The sequence below is a fragment of the Oncorhynchus keta genome, chromosome 23, assembly GCF_023373465.1.
Source record: "Oncorhynchus keta strain PuntledgeMale-10-30-2019 chromosome 23, Oket_V2, whole genome shotgun sequence".
Taxonomy (NCBI): Eukaryota; Metazoa; Chordata; class Actinopteri; order Salmoniformes; family Salmonidae; genus Oncorhynchus; species Oncorhynchus keta.
Window position 1 is genome coordinate 24,096,971 of NC_068443.1, and position 19,207 is coordinate 24,116,177.

Below are 19,207 nucleotides of genomic sequence, written 5' to 3' on the forward strand. Positions count from 1 at the left end.
GAAGACAGTCCTACTGGTGAGAAAAGTAAACCAGAGGTCAAGAGAAGACAGTCCTACTGGTGAGAAAAGTAAACCAGAGGTCGAGAAGACAGTCCTACTGGTGAGAAAAGTAAACCAGAGGTCAAGAGAAGACAGTCCTGCTGGTGAGAAAAGTAAACCAGTGATCCTCTCTTTCCCTCATTTTGTTTCTCTCCTTTTTCCCAGAGAGTACTGCTGTGGGTCTCCAAGGGATGTGATATGTGGCAATGTGAATGTTTTCATAAATATAAAGAAAAAAATATTTACTGAGCCTGACAAGGTTGGGATAGATTTTTGTTAGATTCTTTGCACCCGTGTGACTCCTGACCTTTTAAAAAGTGTCAATCAACAAAACACTCTTGGTGATCTTCAGCGCTGAAAGAAAGGTAACCTTGGACTGATTCCCCAGCCAATCACCTACTGAAACTAGAAGATGGTCTTGGTGAAGGGCAAACTACTTGTCTTGTTTTTGTTATTGTGGATAGCGTAATGATATTTCACTATCTCAGCGTAAGCTAAAGGCCACTTCCCTGTCTCCTCGGACCTTGCATTTGGCAAAGGGGAGGGAAGAAGGGTGAGAGGGAGGGAGAGAGAGGAGAGAGGGAGAGTGGAGAGAGAGAGACTAACCTCTAGTTGTTGTTTTTTTCAACAGTAGTCACATGTTATCCTAACTGGTGTCTGGGAGCTGAACTAGAGAGCATGATACAGTACCACACCATGGTCTTATGATATCCACCTGACTGACTGACCCTCTGTAGCCCCTCAACCCTTGGTGCTTCCTGTCCGAAGTTATTACACACATCAACCTTCTGGGCTTTTCTAAAAATGGAATGTTAACCCAGTTGTCACATACAAAACATTCAATGTATAGGACCGGAATATATAATAACTCTCTTTAAAAAATATATATAAGTACAAACATCAAAGCAAAAATGAAACCGAAATAAACTGAAACAACACAAAAACAACACAACTACCACAATTGATACACGCCACAACATGCCCACGCCTGTCCACGAACACACAAAAATACACAGTAGCTTCCCCTTTCAATACACATATACATACATCAAATCCCCCTCACATGGAAATGTCACAATCCTCAAGATGGTCAATATAAGACTAACAGACCTTCTCAAACACGTCCCTTCTCTGCCCAGCTTTCAAAAACTCAGAATCGAATGGAATAGAACTACATAGTTCAGCCCTCCAGTTCGTCATTGTAACGACTTCTGCCGAAGTCGGTTCCTCTCCCTTGTTTGGGCGGCGTTTTAGCCATCATCGATCTATTTTACATGTTCCATCAGTTTTGTCTGGTTGTCGCACTCACCTAGTTTCAATTCCCTAATTACATGTTGTATATGTTCCCTCTGTTTCCCCCATGTCCTTGTCGGGAATTGTTTGTTGTAAGTACGTGTGCTTTAAGTGACTGGTGCGATACGGGTTTTTGTGCCCATGTGTTTTGTTACTTTTGTATGCCGGTAGTTATGTACGTTAAACGGCTCCGGCTATTTACCAAGTTCTGCTCTCCTGCGTGTGACTTCCATGCCACCAGTTACGAACCCCTTGACAGTTATTGAAGGTGAACATGATGCTTTTCAAATGATAGTTAGATTTTTTTTGCAGCAATTACACGTAGGTTAACAAAACTTTCTTTGGTCACCAATATTTACTTTTCCAAAACATACACAGTTGTGGAGACGGATGGATATAAATGACTAGACACAATATGATCGCACAGACATTAGCCCAAAATGGTGTCACTTTGTCAAAGGACCACAGCATACGTAATACGGTTCCTTTTGGGGTTTTTTGCATCTCCAACAGCGATATCACATTTCTGGGTGCCTTACAGGCATTCTTTCAGGAGTATAGTAAATTGTATGGATTATTTTGATAAGGTTGTAGGAGAAAATATTAACATTTTCACATACAGTACCAGTCAAAAGTTTGGACACACCTTCTCATTCCAGCATTTTTCTATATTTTGACTATTTTCTACATTGTAGAATAATAGTGAAGACGTCAAAAATATGACATAACACATATGGAATCATGTAGTAACCAACAAAGTGGTAAACAATAAAAATATATTTTATATTTGAGATTCTTCAAAGTAGCCACCCTTTTCCTTGATGGCAGCTTTGCACAGTCTTGACATTCTCTCAACCTGTTTCATGAGGTAGTCACCTGGAATGCATTTCAATTAACAGGTGTGCCTTGTTAAAAGGTCATTTGTAGAATTTCTTTCCTTCATGTGTTTGAGCCAATCAGTTGTGGTGTGACACGGTAGGGGTGGTATACAGAAGATAGTCCTATTTGGTACAATACCAAGTCCATATTATGGCAACAACAGCTCAAATAAGCAAATAGAGTAGGTGTGTCCAAACTTTTGACTGGTACTGTATATGCACACGACTCCAACACCATCAAGTTTGCCGACGACATGAAGGCGGGAGGCCTGATCACCGACGACGATGAGACAGCCTATAGGGAGGAGGTCAGAGACCTGGTAGTGTGGTGCCAGGAGAACAACCTCTCCCTCAAGACAAAGGAGCTTATCGTGGACTACAGGAAATGGAGGGCTGAACAAGCCCCCATTCACATCAACGGGCTGTGGTAGAGCGGGTCGAGAGCTTCAAGTTCCTCTGTCCACATCATAAAGGACCTATCATGGTCCAAATACACCAACACAGTTGTGAAGAGGGCACGACAACGCCTCTTCCCCCACAGGAGGCTGAAGAAATTTGGCATGTGCCCTCAGATCCTCAAAAAGTTATACAGCAGCACCATTGAGAGCATCTTGACTGGCTGCATAACGGCTTGGTATGGCAACTGCCTGGCATCCGACCACAAGGCACTACAGAGGGTAGTGTGTACGGGCCAGTATGTCAATGGGGCCAAGCTTTCTGCCATCCAGGACCTCTATACCAGGCAGTGTCAGAGGAAGGACCTAAACATTGTCAAAGACTCCAGCCACCAAAGTCATAGACTGTTCTCTCTGCTAGCGCACGGCAAGCGGTACTGGAGCGCCAAGTCAGTGGCCAAAAGACACCTTCTACCCCCAAACCATAAGACTACTGAACAGATAATCAAATGCCTAGCCGGAAAATCTACATTGACCCCCTTAACTATTTATTGTTCTGGACTCTCTTGCACTGGCTCTATGTACACTCAAATCAAATCAAATCAAATTGTATTTGTCACATACACATGGTTAGCAGATGTTAATGCGAGTGTAGCGAAATGCTTGTGCTTCTAGTTCCGACAATGCAGTGATAACCAACAAGTAATCTAACTAACAATTCCAAAACTACTGTCTTATACACAGTGTAAGGGGATAAAGAATATGTACATAAGGATATATGAATGAGTGATGGTACAGGGCAGCATACAGTAGATGGTATCGAGTACAGTATATACATATGAGATGAGTATGTAGACAAAGTAAACAAAGTGGCATAGTTAAAGTGGCTAGTGATACATGTATTACATAAGGATGCAGTCGATGATATAGAGTACAGTATATACGTATGCATATGAGATGAATAATGTAGGGTAAGTAACATTATATAAGGTAGCATTGTTTAAAGTGGCTAGTGATATATTTACATAATTTCCCATCAATTCCCATTATTAAAGTGGCTGGAGTTGGGTCAGTGTCAATGACAGTGTGTTGGCAGCAGCCACTCAATGTTAGGGGTGGCTGTTTAACAGTCTGATGGCCTTGAGATAGAAGCTGTTTTTCAGTCTCTCGGTCCCAGCTTTGATGCACCTGTACTAACCTCGCCTTCTGGATGATAGCGGGGTGAACAGGCAGTGGCTCAGGTGGTTGATGTCCTTGATGATCTTTATGGCCTTCCTGTAACATCGGGTGGTGTAGGTGTCCTGGAGGGCAGGTAGTTTGCCACCGGTGATGCGTTGTGCAGACCTCACTACCCTCTGGAGAGCCTTACGGTTGAGGGTGGAGCAGTTGCCGTACCAGGCGGTGATACAGCCCGCCAGGATGCTCTCGATTGTGCATCTGTAGAAGTTTGTGAGTGCTTTTGGTGACAAGCCGAATTTCTTCAGCCTCCTGAGGTTGAAGAGGCGCTGCTGCGCCTTCTTCACGACGCTGTCAGTGTGAGTGGACCAATTCAGTTTGTCTGTGATGTGTATGCCGAGGAACTTAAAACTTGCTACCCTCTCCACTACTGTTCCATCAATTTGGATAGGGGGGTGTTCCCTCTGCTGTTTCCTGAAGTCCACAATCATCTCCTTAGTTTTGTTGACGTTGAGTGTGAGGTTATTTTCCCGACACCACACTCCGAGGGCCCTCACCTCCTCCCTGTAGGCCATCTCGTCGTTGTTGGTAATCAAGCCTACCACTGTTGTGTCGTCCGCAACTTGATGATTGAGTTGGAGGCGTGCGTGGCCACGCAGTCGTGGGTGAACAGGGAGTACAGGAGAGGGCTCAGAACGCACCCTTGTGGGGCCCCCGTGTTGAGGATCAGCGGGGAGGAGATGTTGTTGCCTACCCTCAACACCTGGGGGCGGCCCGTCAGGAAGTCCAGTACCCAGTTGCACAGGGCGGGGTCGAGACCCAGGGTCTCGAGCTTGATGACGAGCTTGGAGGGTACTATGGTGTTGAATGCCGAGCTGTAGTCGATGAACAGCATTCTCACATAGGTATTCCTCTTGTCCAGGTGGGTTAGGGCAGTGTGCAGTGTGGTTGAGATTGCATCGTCTGTGGACCTATTTGTGCGGTAAGCAAATTGGAGTGGGTCTAGGGTGTCAGGTAGGGTGGAGGTGATATGGTCCTTGACTAGTCTCTGGGCCGTCTGGGCCTGCAGCCTTGCGAGGGTTAACACGTTTAAATGTCTTACTCACCTCGGCTGCAGTGAAGGAGAGACCGCATGTTTTCGTTGCAGGGCATGTCAGTGGCACTGTATTGTCCTCAAAGCGGGCAAAAAAGTTATTTAGTCTGCCTGGGAGCAAGACATCCTGGTCCGTGACTGGGCTGGGTTTCTTCTTGTAGTCCGTGATTGACTGTAGACCCTGCCACATGCCTCTTGTGTCTGAGCCGTTGAATTGAGATTCTACTTTGTCTCTGTACTGACGCTTAGCTTGTTTGATAGCCTTGCGGAGGGAATAGCTGCACTGTTTGTATTCGGTCATGTTACCAGACACTTTGCCCTGATTAAAAGCAGTGGTTTGCGCTTTCAGTTTCACGCGAATGCTGCCATCAATCCACGGTTTCTGGTTAGGGAATGTTTTTATCGTTGCTATGGGAACAACATCTTCAACGCACGTTCTCATGAACTCGCACACCGAATCAGCGTATTCGTCAATATTTTTATCTGACGCAACACGAAACATGTCCCAGTCCACGTGATAGAAGCAGTCTTGGAGTGTGGAGTCAGCTTGGTCGGACCAGCGTTGGACAGACCTCAGCGTGGGAGCCTCTTGTTTAAGTTTCTGTCTGTAGGCAGGGATCAACAAAATGGAGTCGTGGTCAGCTTTTCCGAAAGGGGGGCGGGGCAGGGCCTTATATGCGTCGCGGAAGTTAGAGTAACAATGATCCAAGGTTTTACCACCCCTGGTTGCGCAATCGATATGCTGATAAAATTTAGGGAGTCTTGTTTTCAGATTAGCTTTGTTAAAATCCCCAGCTACAATGAATGCAGCCTCCGGATAAATGGTTTCCAGTTTGCAAAGAGTTAAATAAAGTTTGTTCAGAGCCATCGATGTGTCTGCTTGGGGGTATATACGGCTGTGATTATAATCGAAGAGAATTCTGTTGGTAGATAATGCCGTCTACATTTGATTGTGAGGAATTCTAAATCAGGTGAACAGAAGGATTTGAGTTCCTGTATGTTTCTTTCATCACACCATGTCTCGTTAGTCATGAGGCACACGCCCCCGCCACTCTTCTTACCAGAAAGATGTTTGTTTCTGTCGGCGCGATGCGTGGAGAAACCCGTTGGCTGAACCGCCCCGGATAGCGTCTTCCCAGTGAGCCATGTTTCCGTGAAGCAGAGGACGTTACAGTCTCTGATGTCCCTCTGGAATGCTACCCTTGCTCGGATTTCATCAACCTAGAATGCTAGGGAGTGGTGCGCGATGTGCCCGTGTCCGGAGTCTGACCAGAAGACCGCTACGTTTCCCTCTTTTACGAAGTCGTTTTTTTTTGGGGGGGGGGTCGCTGCATGGAATCAATTCCGTTGACCTGTTTGTAAGGCAGAACACAGGATCCGCGTCGCGGAAAACATATTCTTGGTCGTACTGATGGTGAGTTGACGTTGATCTTATATTCAGTAGTTCTTCTCGACTGTATGTAATGAAACCTAAGATGACCTGGGGTACTAATGTAAGAAATAACACGTAAAAAAACAAATAACTGCATAGTTTCCTAGGAACGCGAAGCGAGGCGGCCATCTCTGTCGGCGCCGGAAGTGACTAGACTCTACACACACACGCACACACACACTTCACATACACTGCTGCTACTCTGTTCATTTTACAGTGCATTCGGAAAGTATTCAGACACAGAGACTTATTTCACATTGTGTTACATTACAGCCTTATTCTAAAATGGATTAAATTGTTTTTCCCCCTCATCAATCTACACCCCATAATGACAAAGAAAAACATTTATTTTATGTATATAAAAAAATTAACTGATGATACATTTGCATAAGTATTCAGATCCTTTACTCAGCACTTTGTTGAAGCACGTTTGACAGTGATTACAGCCTTGGGTCTTCTTTGGTATGATGCTACAAGCTTGGCACACCTGTATTTGGGGAGTTTCTCCCATTCTTCTCTGCAGATCCTCGCAAGCTCTGTCAGGTTGGATGGGGAGTGTCGCTGTACAGCTATTTTCAGGTCTCTTCAGAGATGTTCGATCAAGTTCAAGTCCAGGCTCTGGCTGGGCCACTCACGGACATTCACAGACTTTTCCCGAAGCCACTGCTGCGTTGTCTTGGCTATGTGCTTCGGGTCGTTGTCCTGTTGGAAGGTGAACCTTCGCCCCAGTCTGAGGTCCTGAGTGTTCTGGATCAGGTTTTCATGAAGGAGCTCTCTGTACTTTGCTCCGTTCATTTTTCCCTCTATCCTGACTAGTCTCTCAGTCCCTGCCGCTAAAAACATCCCCACAGCATGATGCTGCCACCACCATGCTTCACCGTAGGGATGGTGCCAGGTTTCCTCCAGACGTGACTCTTGGCATTCAGGCTAAAGAGTTCAATCTTGGTTGCATCAGACCAGAGAATCTTGTTTCTCATGGTCTGAGAGTCTTGAAGTGCCTTTTGACAAACTTCAAGTGGACTGTCATGTGCCTTTTACTGAGGAGTGTCTTCCATCTGGCCACTCTACCATAAAGGCCTGATTGGAGGAGAGCTGCAGAGATGGTTGTCCTTCTGGAAGGTTTACCCATCTCCACAGAGGAACTCTAGAGCTCTGTCAGAGTGACCATCGGGTTCTTGGTCACCTCCCTGATCAAGTCCCTTCTCCTCCAATTGCTGTTTGGCCTTGTGGCCAGGTCTAGGAAGAGTTTTGGTGGTTCCAAACATCTTCCATTTAAGAATGATGGAGGCCACTGTGTTCTTCGGGACTTTCAATACTGCAGAAATGTTTTGTTACCCTTCCCCAGATCTGTGCCTCGACACAATCCTGTCTCAGATCTCTATGGACAATTCCTTCAACCTCATGGCTTGGTTTTTGCTCTGACGTGCATTGTCAACTGTGGGACCTTATATATACAGGTGTGTGCCTTTCCAAATCATGTCCAATCAATTGAATTTACCACAGGTGGACTCTCACCAAGTTGTAGAAACCTCTCAAGGATGATCAATGGAAACAGAATGTACCTGAGCTCAATTGCGAGTCTCAGAACAAAGGGTCTGAATACTTGTGTAAATAAGGTATTACTGTTTTGTATTTGTAACACATTTGCAAACATTTCGAAAAACCTGTTTTCACTTTGTCAGTATGGGGTATTGTGTGTAGATTGATGAGGATTTTTATTTATTTAACCCGATTTTAGAAAAAGGCTGTAACGTAACAAAATGTGGAAAAAGGGAAGGGGCCTGAGTACTTTCTGAATGCACTGTATTTACAGAAATCCATTCAGGTGTATTTTGTGGATTATGGCGAATGCGTTCTAATGTTCTGCTGTTGTGCTGTTGAAAGTGAAAGTGAATGATGGCAGGCCTGTGTGGCAAATGGCTGGTTTGCATAAAGGACCTCTGTAGCTTTGATTGGCTATGGTGCACCGGTCTGCGTAGACACTGGTCCTGGACGAGCCAGATTTTTTAAATGAGGTTTTATTTATTGCAGTGTTAATGAATTATTTAAACGCACGACTGCTTTCCAGCACTATATTGCTGTAGAATTTCAACAAATGCCTTAGTAAACGTCATTCCCACACATTCTAAGAATTTATGAAAATGTGAAAATGACCATATCTAAGTACTGGCTTGTCAGAACATTTTTCTAAATGTATCATATTCTTCCTGGGAGTGTAAAAGAACAGATTTGAATAAGATTTAATGTTGGGAAAATGCTGTTAATTCCACTTTAATTATTTTGACAGGCTGCACATTTCATTGACATTGCATTTTTGGTTGCTCAAACATGATGCACATTGTCTCTCTGCCATTGAATCATGTACCTACTGGAGCTGTATCATACTAAGGGCAGTAAGGTCATGCTGTTAGAAGCATCCAGTACCAGGTCTGTGTAGTTGTCTCTGTTTGTCAAACTGTTTTTCCTTTGGTGGGTGGGAAAAGAGGGTTATCAGGAAACCTGTGTTTTTGCCAGAGGAGCACATTCCTCACAGTAGGAGGTCTGACTGAGGTACCCTAATTAATACCTGAAAACTGCCTTATAGGATGAAGGGAGAGGGATGGAAGGGTGTGTGTTGGTGGGTGGGTATTATCAGGGAGGGGGAGAGGGAGCATTTTCAGTGTGTTGAATGACCCACAGTACATGCCTTTTCAATTGGTAATTTTTGCATTCTATATTTTTCTATTAAACTAATTTCAGCAACAACAACAAAAAATAATTATAACAATGCTAACAATAGGATACATGTCTGTTGGTTAAGTGAATGATGTCTGACGAGGAATGGTTGTTTCGATGCCAGAGGGCCTAACATGAAGACACTGCTGATCTGATCTTTCTCCTGACTGTGTCAATGGCCTCTGGCCCCAGGAACGCTACAGGAAAGGAGAGAGAGAGGAGGGAGAGAGAGAGGAGGGAGAGAGAGAGGAGGGAGAGAGAGAGGAGGGAGAGAGAGAGGAGGGAGAGAGAGAGGAGGGAGAGAGAGAGGAGGGAGTCAGGAAATACTTTTCTGTAGCCGTTTGAAACCGATTGCCTTTTTTAGTCATCCTGTGAGGGTTTGCGTTGCTTTTCTGGAAATATTTAATAACAATATGAATCTTCAAAGAAGATGCCCCAGTTTCTCTCTCAAGGGCAAATTTAAAACAAACATATATTTTGTGTTGCTTTACAAATAGTGCATAACATAATTCATGTAGGTAAATGTAGTCTTGATCTAATCAGGACAGGCTGAAGTAGACGTGGCCCTCAGGGGACTAATAAAGTAGAATTGAATTCAGGTTACCAGTCATAACAGTACTCCACTACTGTGTGTGTTTTGTACCTATAATCCATTGCATCTCAAATGAATTGTTTATTATCTTATATGATTGTCAATGTTGAGACAGTCTCGGTTAGGGTTAGTGCTACTGCTGTAACGACAATGTATTACCCGTCTAGGTTTAGGGATTTACTGTAGGGCAGGGGTTTGAGCAACGGGGCTTCCTTCAGCTCTGAGGAAAAGGCTACACAATCATGTGTCCTGATCCCTCAACCCTCACACCCCTCTTATAGCCAATGGTGCACTCCTTCCCACATTGACCAGTTTGATACAGAACAATCAACAGCAACCATTTATGGGGTTTTCTGGGGGGGGGGGGGATCTTTGTACTGTAGCTTCCTGTACAGCTGTTTCCACTGTCAAGGCCTGAAGGTTTATAAACGGACGTCTTGATTTCCTCATACAACAAATGGGTCATAAATACATTGAGCCAGGGTGGATATCATACTGTACAATAAAAGGACATACAATATGTGGTGGTTTTATAAAAGGCTGTATTCACTGAGATTAGGGAGAAGCAGTTGCACCTTTAACAGCCTGTTGTAGGACCATGAAGTTCCTAAAGTATTTAGGCAGTGGCACGTGTTAAAATGATACAATGACTATGAGGTCAAAGTGCAGACTGTCAGCTTTCATTTGAGCGTTTTTTCATCCATATCGGGTGAACACTTTCTGTACATAGTCCCCCCCCCATTTTAGGGGACCAAAAGTATTGGGACAAATTCACTTATATGTGCATTAAAGTAGTCAAAGGTGTAATATTTGGTCCCGTATTCCCAGCACAATGGTTGTGTTTCAGATGATTTTGTGCCCAATAGAAATAAATGGTAAATAATGTATTGTGTCATTTTTGAGTCACTTTTATTGTAAATAAGATTAGAATATGTTTCTAAACACTTCAACATTAATGTGGATGCTACCATGATTATGGATAATCCTGAATGAATCGTGAATAATGATGAGTGAGAAAGTTACAGAGGCAAAACAAACTGCAAATGCATCCAACAAGTTTGTAGAGACACAATGTAATCATTCCATGCTAGGAATAAGGGCCCAAATACTACACTTTTGACTACTGTACTTTAATACACTTACAAGTGAATTTGTACGAGTACTTTCGGTCCCCTAAAATGGGAGGACGAGGTACAAGAAGTGCAGTATTTTCAAAACAGTTCACCTGATATAATTGAAAATATCCTCATATTAAAGCTTACGGTCTGCATTTTAACCTCATAGTCATTGTATCATTTCAAATCCAAAGTGCTGGAGTACAGAGCCAAAACAACAAAACATTTGTTACTGTCCCAATAGATTTGGTGCTCACTGTATATGGAGAATCACAGCTGCTATATGGTGTTTGCCATAAATATATTAATGACCCCAACTAGTGGCTTGCGGGCCGAATTTGGCCCGTGGGTGGTTTTATTTGCCCCCTGAGGTTTTCTGAGCATAAAAGTAAAATTATTTTTTAATTAATTGTTGGACATAAAAGACTGTAAAAACACCAGGAAATCAGCTCCAATTTATTTTAATTTAAGAAATCTGTTCCCAAGTTTTCCAACACATAATAGAGAGACACGTGATCGTTGTACGCAAGATTTTAAATTATTATGTTTGAGTCAAACATTATATCTGTTTGGGCTTCTTGTGGTCTCTTTGCAGTCTACAAATTATTTGTAATTATGTTCTGGCCCCCCGACCTTCCTCTCAAGAAAAAATCGGCCCGCGGCTGTATCTAGTTGATGATCCCTGACATACAGTATACTCCCATCAATACATCAATAGGAAGTAGTGTATCACGTGACATGGGTTTGAGAGTGTGTTTTCATGTGGAGTGTTTGTCTTGGGTTGTTTCCATGAGTATCCCAGGGTGTGTGTGTGTGTGTGTGTGTGTGTGTGTGTGTGTGTGTGTGTGTGTGTGTGTGTGTGTGTGCGTGTGCGTGTGTGTGCGTGTGCGTGTGCGTGTGTGTGTGTGTTTGTTCATGCGTGTGTGGTGTTTATGAAGGGGTAGGCACAAGGGGTGTGAGAGGCGCTGGTTTGAAATGGATCCGGCTTCCTGCATGCATGTAATAACACAGAAGTTGGATGGTGGCCAAGGGCATTTAGATCTGCAGGCACGTCCAAAGGAGACCCCCCAGCAAGCTTTGAACATGGGAATACACACACTGCTTGTATTAAAGATGCATTATAAAGGTTTTGTATAATGTCAGCCAGTAGTTTTGAATGTTGTGCTCACAAGCCAAAACGGGTCCCCGAATTTTGTGCACAATTGTGTACAATGGCATTAATTTTGTATGATAAATTACGAATTAAAATTTGTACAATATGTTACACATTTCTAAGTGCTTAAGATCCTGTTCAGTCTCTTTAACTCTGCCTCTCTCACTGTCTATCTTTCAGGAGGCCTTTGTTGAGCTCTATGACAGACAGAGGGACTCCGTGTTCGATTCATGGCCGTCCATCAAGACTGTCTTTGGCCTGGCTGCACTGGGGGCCGCAAGCCTTACCATCGGAGCTTACCTTACACAGAAGTGAAGGAGTCCCCCCCCTCTCTTTCTTTTTGTCCTCCCTCCCTCCTGCTCTCACTCCTTTCTCTTTTCAAAGGCCCTCTCCAAGATCCCCAACCTGCCTGTCTTCAAAGCTTCTCTCCCCGTTCTCTGAAAAAACTCCCTATTCCTCACCCCTCACTTAAAAAAACAGACACAAATCAAACAACAGCAGGAAACGGAGTCACTGGCCACACAGAAGAAAATATGTCATGAAAGTTGTGCCATTTAACTGTAATCACAAAAAGTTTGGCTTGAAAAGAGACGAGAGGAAGGGAGGGTTGGTGTCGTTTTTGTTCTGCCTGCTTGAGTACTAGTTGTAGCATGAAACCTTTGTGTGCTCGTGTAGACTTGTGTAGCATGTGTCGGTGAAGCAAAAGAAAGCATAGACACCCTTAGAAGAAGGGTTCCAAAATGGTTCCTCGGCTGTCCCCATAGGAGAACCCTTTTTGGTTTCAGGTAGAACTGTTTGGTGTTCCATGTAGAACCCCCAGAGGAAAGGATTCTACATGGAACCCAAAAGGGTTCTACCTGGAACCAAAAATGTTTTTTCAAAAGGTTCCGCTATAGGGACTCCCTTCAAAGGACTTCCTCCACACAACAGCTGCTCTGAATGTATAATGGAAGGAGCTCGCTACTAACCAGCACGGTGTGTCTGTCCACCCACCGCTTCTATACTGCAATATACCAGGATACCAGGAGCATCACTGAACTCTGAACACAGAACAGTTAGTTACACACACCAGCTCTGACAACACGTCTTCTAGGCGCCACAGACACAACTTGCTCTGCCTCTCTTAGAGAGATCTGTTGGACAATGCAGTAGAGTCACTTTTTTTGCATTTGACCCATATGAAATGTAATAAGAGAAAGATCGAGGGAGGTATTAAAGAGAAAGATAGAGGGAGGTATTGAAGAGAGAATAGAGGGAGGCATTGAAGAGAGAATAGAGGGAGGCATTGAAGAGAGAATAGAGGGAGGCATTGAAGAGAGAATAGAGGGAGGTATTAACGAGAGAATAGAGGGAGGTATTGAAGAGAGAATAGAGGGAGGCATTGAAGAGAGAATAGAGGGAGGCATTGAAGAGAGGATAGAGGGAGGTATTGAAGAGAGAATAGAGGGAGGTATTGAAGAGAGGATAGAGGGAGGTATTGAAGAGAGAATAGAGGGAGGTATTGAAGAGAGGATAGAGGGAGGTATTGAAGAGAGAATAGAGGGAGGTATTGAAGAGAGGATAGAGGGAGGTATTGAAGAGAGAATAGAGGGAGGTATTGAAGAGAGGATAGAGGGAGGTATTGAAGAGAGGATACAGGGAGGTATTGAAAAGAGGAGAGAGGGAGGTATTGAAGGTGTGAACAGCAGGTTGGTTAGAGCTTTTGGCAGCCCAAACCGCTGTTTGATCAGATGTTTCTGACAGAAAGTGAGAAATATTATTCCACCTCGCTGGATTTCTGGCTTAGTCGAGATCAGAGGGGGATCGAGGGATAGAGGTAGATACAGAGAAAGAGAATGTGTGAGAGACAAAAAGAGGGAGAGAAAGTCATAGAATGAGCAGAAATGTGGATACAGACAAAAAGAGATAAAGGTGTTGGGGTCAAACATAAGATGTGGATTCATTCCAAAGGTTCAGTGACAGTGAGCCTCCCTCTCCAGTTGCTAGAGGCGCCTCTATAGCTTGTTCTAAGATGTCTCACTTGGAGGAAGAACTGTGTCCCTGAATGGCCTGGCGTGGTTCTGTTTGGCCTCACGTCACTCCCTCCCCGTCAGATGTCTCTGAAATGCATTTCTTGTACTCTCACTGCCTCTTGTTATTACTCTCTCTCTCGCTCTCTCTCTCTCTTTCTCCCACTCCCTCTCCCTCTCTCTCTCTCCTCCCCCCCTCCCCTCTGCCCATATGTATGACCAGAACTCAAGGTCTCACCCACCCAGACCAAGCCACCGCTGAAAGGGGACTGAACCAAACTGCCAAATCTCCCAGAACATGTCCTCCAGCTGCCTCTGGGCTCTGATCTAGTGGACAAAGAGGCCCCACATACCCCCCAACGGCCTACGCTAATGGTTGATTCCACATCTAGGAGGACCTCCGAATGTGCACCTCTCTCAGTTTCTCAAACCGTAGCAGACTCCAACATGGGATACCCAACAAGAAAAATCCCTATTGGACACAAAGACTCTCTATTGTTTTGAAGTGACATCCATTGTATTCCCAGTAACTGATATATTTGAGCCCCCTTGCTCCGAGTCTGTCGCTGCAATGGCACAGATCACAACATCTCTTTAGAGTAAACAATCATTTCCCAGAATACTTTAGGTGTTTGTCTAGTGTTGGAGATGACATAACCTTCCTGGAAAGGCTTACTATCCATAATATTTACTATTTTGCTCTCTCTTACACACAAACACACACACACACACACACACACACACACACACACACACACACACACACACACACACACACACACACACACACACACACACACACACGTTTATATGATGATTTCTCTCACCAAAAATCTCTCTCTTTGTTTCGGTCTTCTTTTATCAACGCAAAACACATGTCGTCTGAAGTTTTCATAGAATGAGTATTCACTATGTATACCCATATTTATGTTCGATGTTACACAATACCAACTTATGTTTTTTATTTATTGAGAGGTACCCGAACACAGATATTTAAATCATAGACGAGATGAAAAGTTAAGATCACGGAGACACTCAAATGTCTTGAGAAATCGTATCTTTCGTTTTATTCAAGGAACCACATTGTAACAATACACTATTTGCTATTGTATCAACAGTAGAGTAACATTTCTGTGTAAGACATGTTAATGTGTTAATATTGGTTTAACACTGCTGTACTGTATTAGTCCTGATTTAACTTAACTCATAGCTTCAAACTGCCACACAGATACAGTATTGTTATAGAAAGCTGTAAACCAAAGTCAACCTGTAAGTAACATTGCGTAGCATGAAGAGATAAACACATGCCAATTCACTTTCACTTCTTTTAAATATTGTCGGATTGAGATTTTGCAGGAAAGGTTGTTGTAAAGACAATGTCTGGCAACCTATTCCCTTTATAGTGCACTACTTTTGACCCGGGACCAAAGGATTCCATAGTAAAGTAGTGCACTATGTCAGGAATAGGATGCTATTTGGGAGACAGTAAATATTAGCCTGCTTGGTGTTGTTCATAACATTTCAGTAGATACCGTAGCACCCGAATGCATCCATCTGGACATGTGTTAACCGGTGCTTGATTGATATACATGTATGTGTGGTAATTGTTAACATAGTAATGAATTCCTTCTCAAGCTTATGTAGTGACAGAAAAGTCTCCACGTCTTGTGCTTTGACCTGCTAGATCATCATAACCAAGGGCACCATTCTTTTTCTATTATAACAGAGGTCAATCCCCAGACTCATGATAAACCCTCCAGTGATATGTTCATATGAAAACAGAAATTAGTATGACATTTTTTTCAGGAGTTTAAACACAAGATAAAAAAAAGTCACTAACTGACTTGTTCATAAATACAATGTGTAAAGGTTTGTATGTGAGGAGGAGTCATTTGAAGTATGAAGTCATTCTCATATTCCCTTCTGTGATTCTGTTTAAATGGGTGGAGCCTACATCACACCATGGTTATAGTGTTGTAAATATAATCCTCAACCTGTGGCACTTAAGAGGTCAAATCAAATGTGTCGCCATTGTTTATGCTATGTATGTATCACAATAAGCTAGATGGGATCGTGCTGTTCCCAATAAACCACATCTTTCCTGCAGTATGAGTTTGCAGTTTGTGATGTGTGTTTTCAGCATGTGGTTTGATATTGTTTTGGGTGGTGATATTCAGCTTGTGAATCAATGTTCTGCTCAAAAGAAAATCATTCATGTTTAAGATGGGGTTGTTTTATATTGTGTTTATGGAAAAATAATGGACACCAATATTGATCTCAAATATGTCATCCACCCTGTCTGTGCACTACTACATAGAGAGAATGACAGAGAGAGGGATTGGGAGGGAAAGAGAAAGAGAGAGACCTTTATGAGAAGTGTGATCATAGTGCTTTTCCTCATCTGTGTGGCTGTGTGCTGCTTTCTAGTCAGTCCATACGGGTGGCTGGCTTGACATGGCTGTATGAGTCCCGCAGCCTCCTATTCTAATGAGCTCTGCAGAGGAACCGCAGACTCCTATTCAAATGAGCTCTGCAGAGGAACCGCAGCCTCCTATTCTAATGAGCTCTGCACAGGAACCACAGCCTCCTATTCTAATGAGCTCTGCAGAGGAACCGCAGCCTCCTATTCTAATGAGCTCTGCAGAGGAACCGCAGCCTCCTATTCTAATGAGCTCTGCAGAGAAACCGCAGCCTCCTATTCTAATGAGCTCTGCAGAGGAACCGCAGCCTCCTATTCTAATGAGCTCTGCAGAGGAACCGCAGCCTCCTATTCTAATGAGCTCTGCAGAGGAACCGCAGCCTCCTATTCTAATGAGCTCTGCAGAGGAACCGCAGTCTCCTTATTCTAATGATCTCTGCAGAGGAACCGCAGCCTCCTATTCTAATGAGCTCTGCAGAGAAACCGCAGCCTCCTATTCTAATGAGCTCTGCAGAGGAACCGCAGCCTCCTATTCTAATGAGCTCTGCAGAGGAACCGCAGCCTCCTATTCTAATGAGCTCTGCAGAGGAACCGCAGCCTCCTATTCTAATGATCTCTGCAGAGAAACCGCAGCCTCCTATTCTAATGAGCTCTGCAGAGGAACCGCAGCCTCCTATTCTAATGAGCTCTGCAGAGGAACCGCAGCCTCCTATTCTAATGAGCTCTGCAGAGGAACCGCAGCCTCCTATTCTAATGAGCTCTGCAGAGGAACCGCAGCCTCCTATTCTAATGAGCTCTGCAGAGGAACCGCAGCCTCCTATTCTAATGAGCTCTGCAGAGGAACCGCAGCCTCCTATTCTAATGAGCTCTGCAGAGGAACCGCAGCCTCCTATTCTAATGAGCTCTGCAGAGGAACCACAGCCTCCTATTCTAATGAGCTCTGCAGAGGAACCGCAGCCTCCTATTCTAATGAGCTCTGCAGAGGAACCACAGCCTCCTATTCTAATGAGCTCTGCAGAGGAACCGCAGCCTCCTATTCTAATGAGCTCTGCAGAGGAACCACAGCCTCCTATTCTAATGAGCTCTGCAGAGGAACCGCAGCCTCCTATTCTAATGAGCTCTGCAGAGGAACCACAGCCTCCTATTCTAATGAGCTCTGCAGAGGAACCACAGCCTCCTATTCTAATGAGCTCTGCAGAGGAACCGCAGCTGCACCCCATAAGACATCAAAGCCCCCCCTGAAACGCAGAGTTTCTCAGCCCTCTCCGACTGCAGATAAATGCAACGTGTAAAAACCAAATGCCCCGAGGTCTGGTTTTTACACCCTCTTTCCTCCTCATTCATATCACACTTGTCTTCAAAGGCCAGGGACGTGTGCTGCTTCGCAGAATTAGTGAAAGTCATGATGCAGTAAAACTAATGCTAGAGAGAGAGGGAATAGGATGGAGAGAGAATGAGAGATATGCCTGAGGAGAGGAACAGAGTGAAGTTCATTTGAGTTTGAGTTTGAGCCCCCTCTCAAGCCCTTCTCTCCATGCATATAAAATACATGACAAGCTTCGATGAAGGAGAATTTTGAATCACCCTTACACTTTCAAGGGAACGTCCAGTGTGTGTGTGTGTGTGTGAGAGAGAGAGATTGATAAGCAGTCAGATCAGACAGAGGCCAGCAAGCCAATAAGTCCTCCTGCTTTAGGGCTACAAGGTGTTGGGAGATTTCATCCTCACTGCTGATCCAAGACCAGTATCTAGAAAAATCCTAGTTTTTACCTTTGCAGTAGATCCAGATCCATTGAGATTACAGTGCCATTCCTACCCCACATAGACTGACAGCCTCCTGCTTGTTTATATTGCCTGTGAATATATGGAATATATCATGTCTATAAATAAATATGATTTTGTTGGTGAATTTGGAGCAGAATATCTGGTGCCATATGAGTGCTATGAAATGACATTCTACTAACCTTCACAGTCTGTCTATATATCATACAATCCCATGGTGGTTAGTGACAAATACCGCTTGTATTAGACTGTCACCTTGTGGCTGGTGTTCAGAAATCCTTGGAATGGTCTCGGGAAGGTGTTTTCTGAGGATCTCTACCCTTTACTTGAAAGCTGATGTAGATATTTGCTGGTATGTGTGTGGCTTGATGACATTTTATTTCCTTGACATATTCTAATTATAGAAGCAACTCCCTAATGTGTAAACAATTTCAATGTCATAGGAGCACTCCAATAGTTTCTAGCATGGAACTTCAAAAGAGGAGAGGGAGAAACTTCTGTTGGTATGCTCTGAGCCTCAGACTAAATTTACTTAACCTGCTATGTAAATTCGAGTACCCTCAGGACTCCACGTGATGGCCAATCTTAAAATAGCTGCGGATATGCCTGCAGTGCAGCTCTTAACCACTAGTAGGTGGCAGGGTTCAGACATCGAATGTCGCAATAATGATTATCATCAAAAGTCTTTTAGCCATGTCTGTCAAGTAAGGTCTATTAGAGAAGTGCATAAACATGTGTTATACTGTATGAAGGTAAATAATTCATGTGCATGGAAGTCATAAAAAAATGACATCAATTACATTTTAAAAAATTTAACTGGGCAAGTCAGTTAAGAACAAATTTGTATTTAGAATGACCGCCTAGGAACAGTGGGTTAACTCCCTTGTTCAGGGGCAGGACAACCGATTTTTACCTTGTCAGCTTGGGGATTCAAGCTAGCAACCTTTCGGTTACTGGCCTAACGCTCTAACCACTAGGTAACCTGCCGCATTCAGGATTATCATAATAAACTAATTGATTTACCCAAACAGGTTTAATTTGGATTGCAAAACAGTTAAATATGGTGGTGCAAATCTACAGTCAAAAATAAAATTCAATAAACACATTACATAAAAA

At 43.7% G+C, this 19,207-nt stretch overlaps 1 protein-coding gene across 1 annotated transcript in view; it reads left to right on the forward strand.

Moving 5' to 3' along the window:
- The window catches only part of LOC118401676 (apoptosis regulator Bcl-2-like), a 46,244-nt gene extending 30,248 nt beyond the window's left edge, over positions 1-15,996 (forward strand). Inside the window, exon 2 of the mRNA XM_052476898.1 lies at positions 12,062-15,996. Within this exon, the coding sequence (XP_052332858.1) occupies positions 12,062-12,196 (135 nt within the window). The 3' untranslated portion in view covers positions 12,197-15,996. The remainder of the gene's footprint in view (positions 1-12,061) is intronic.
- Positions 15,997-19,207: the final 3,211 nt, after the last annotated feature.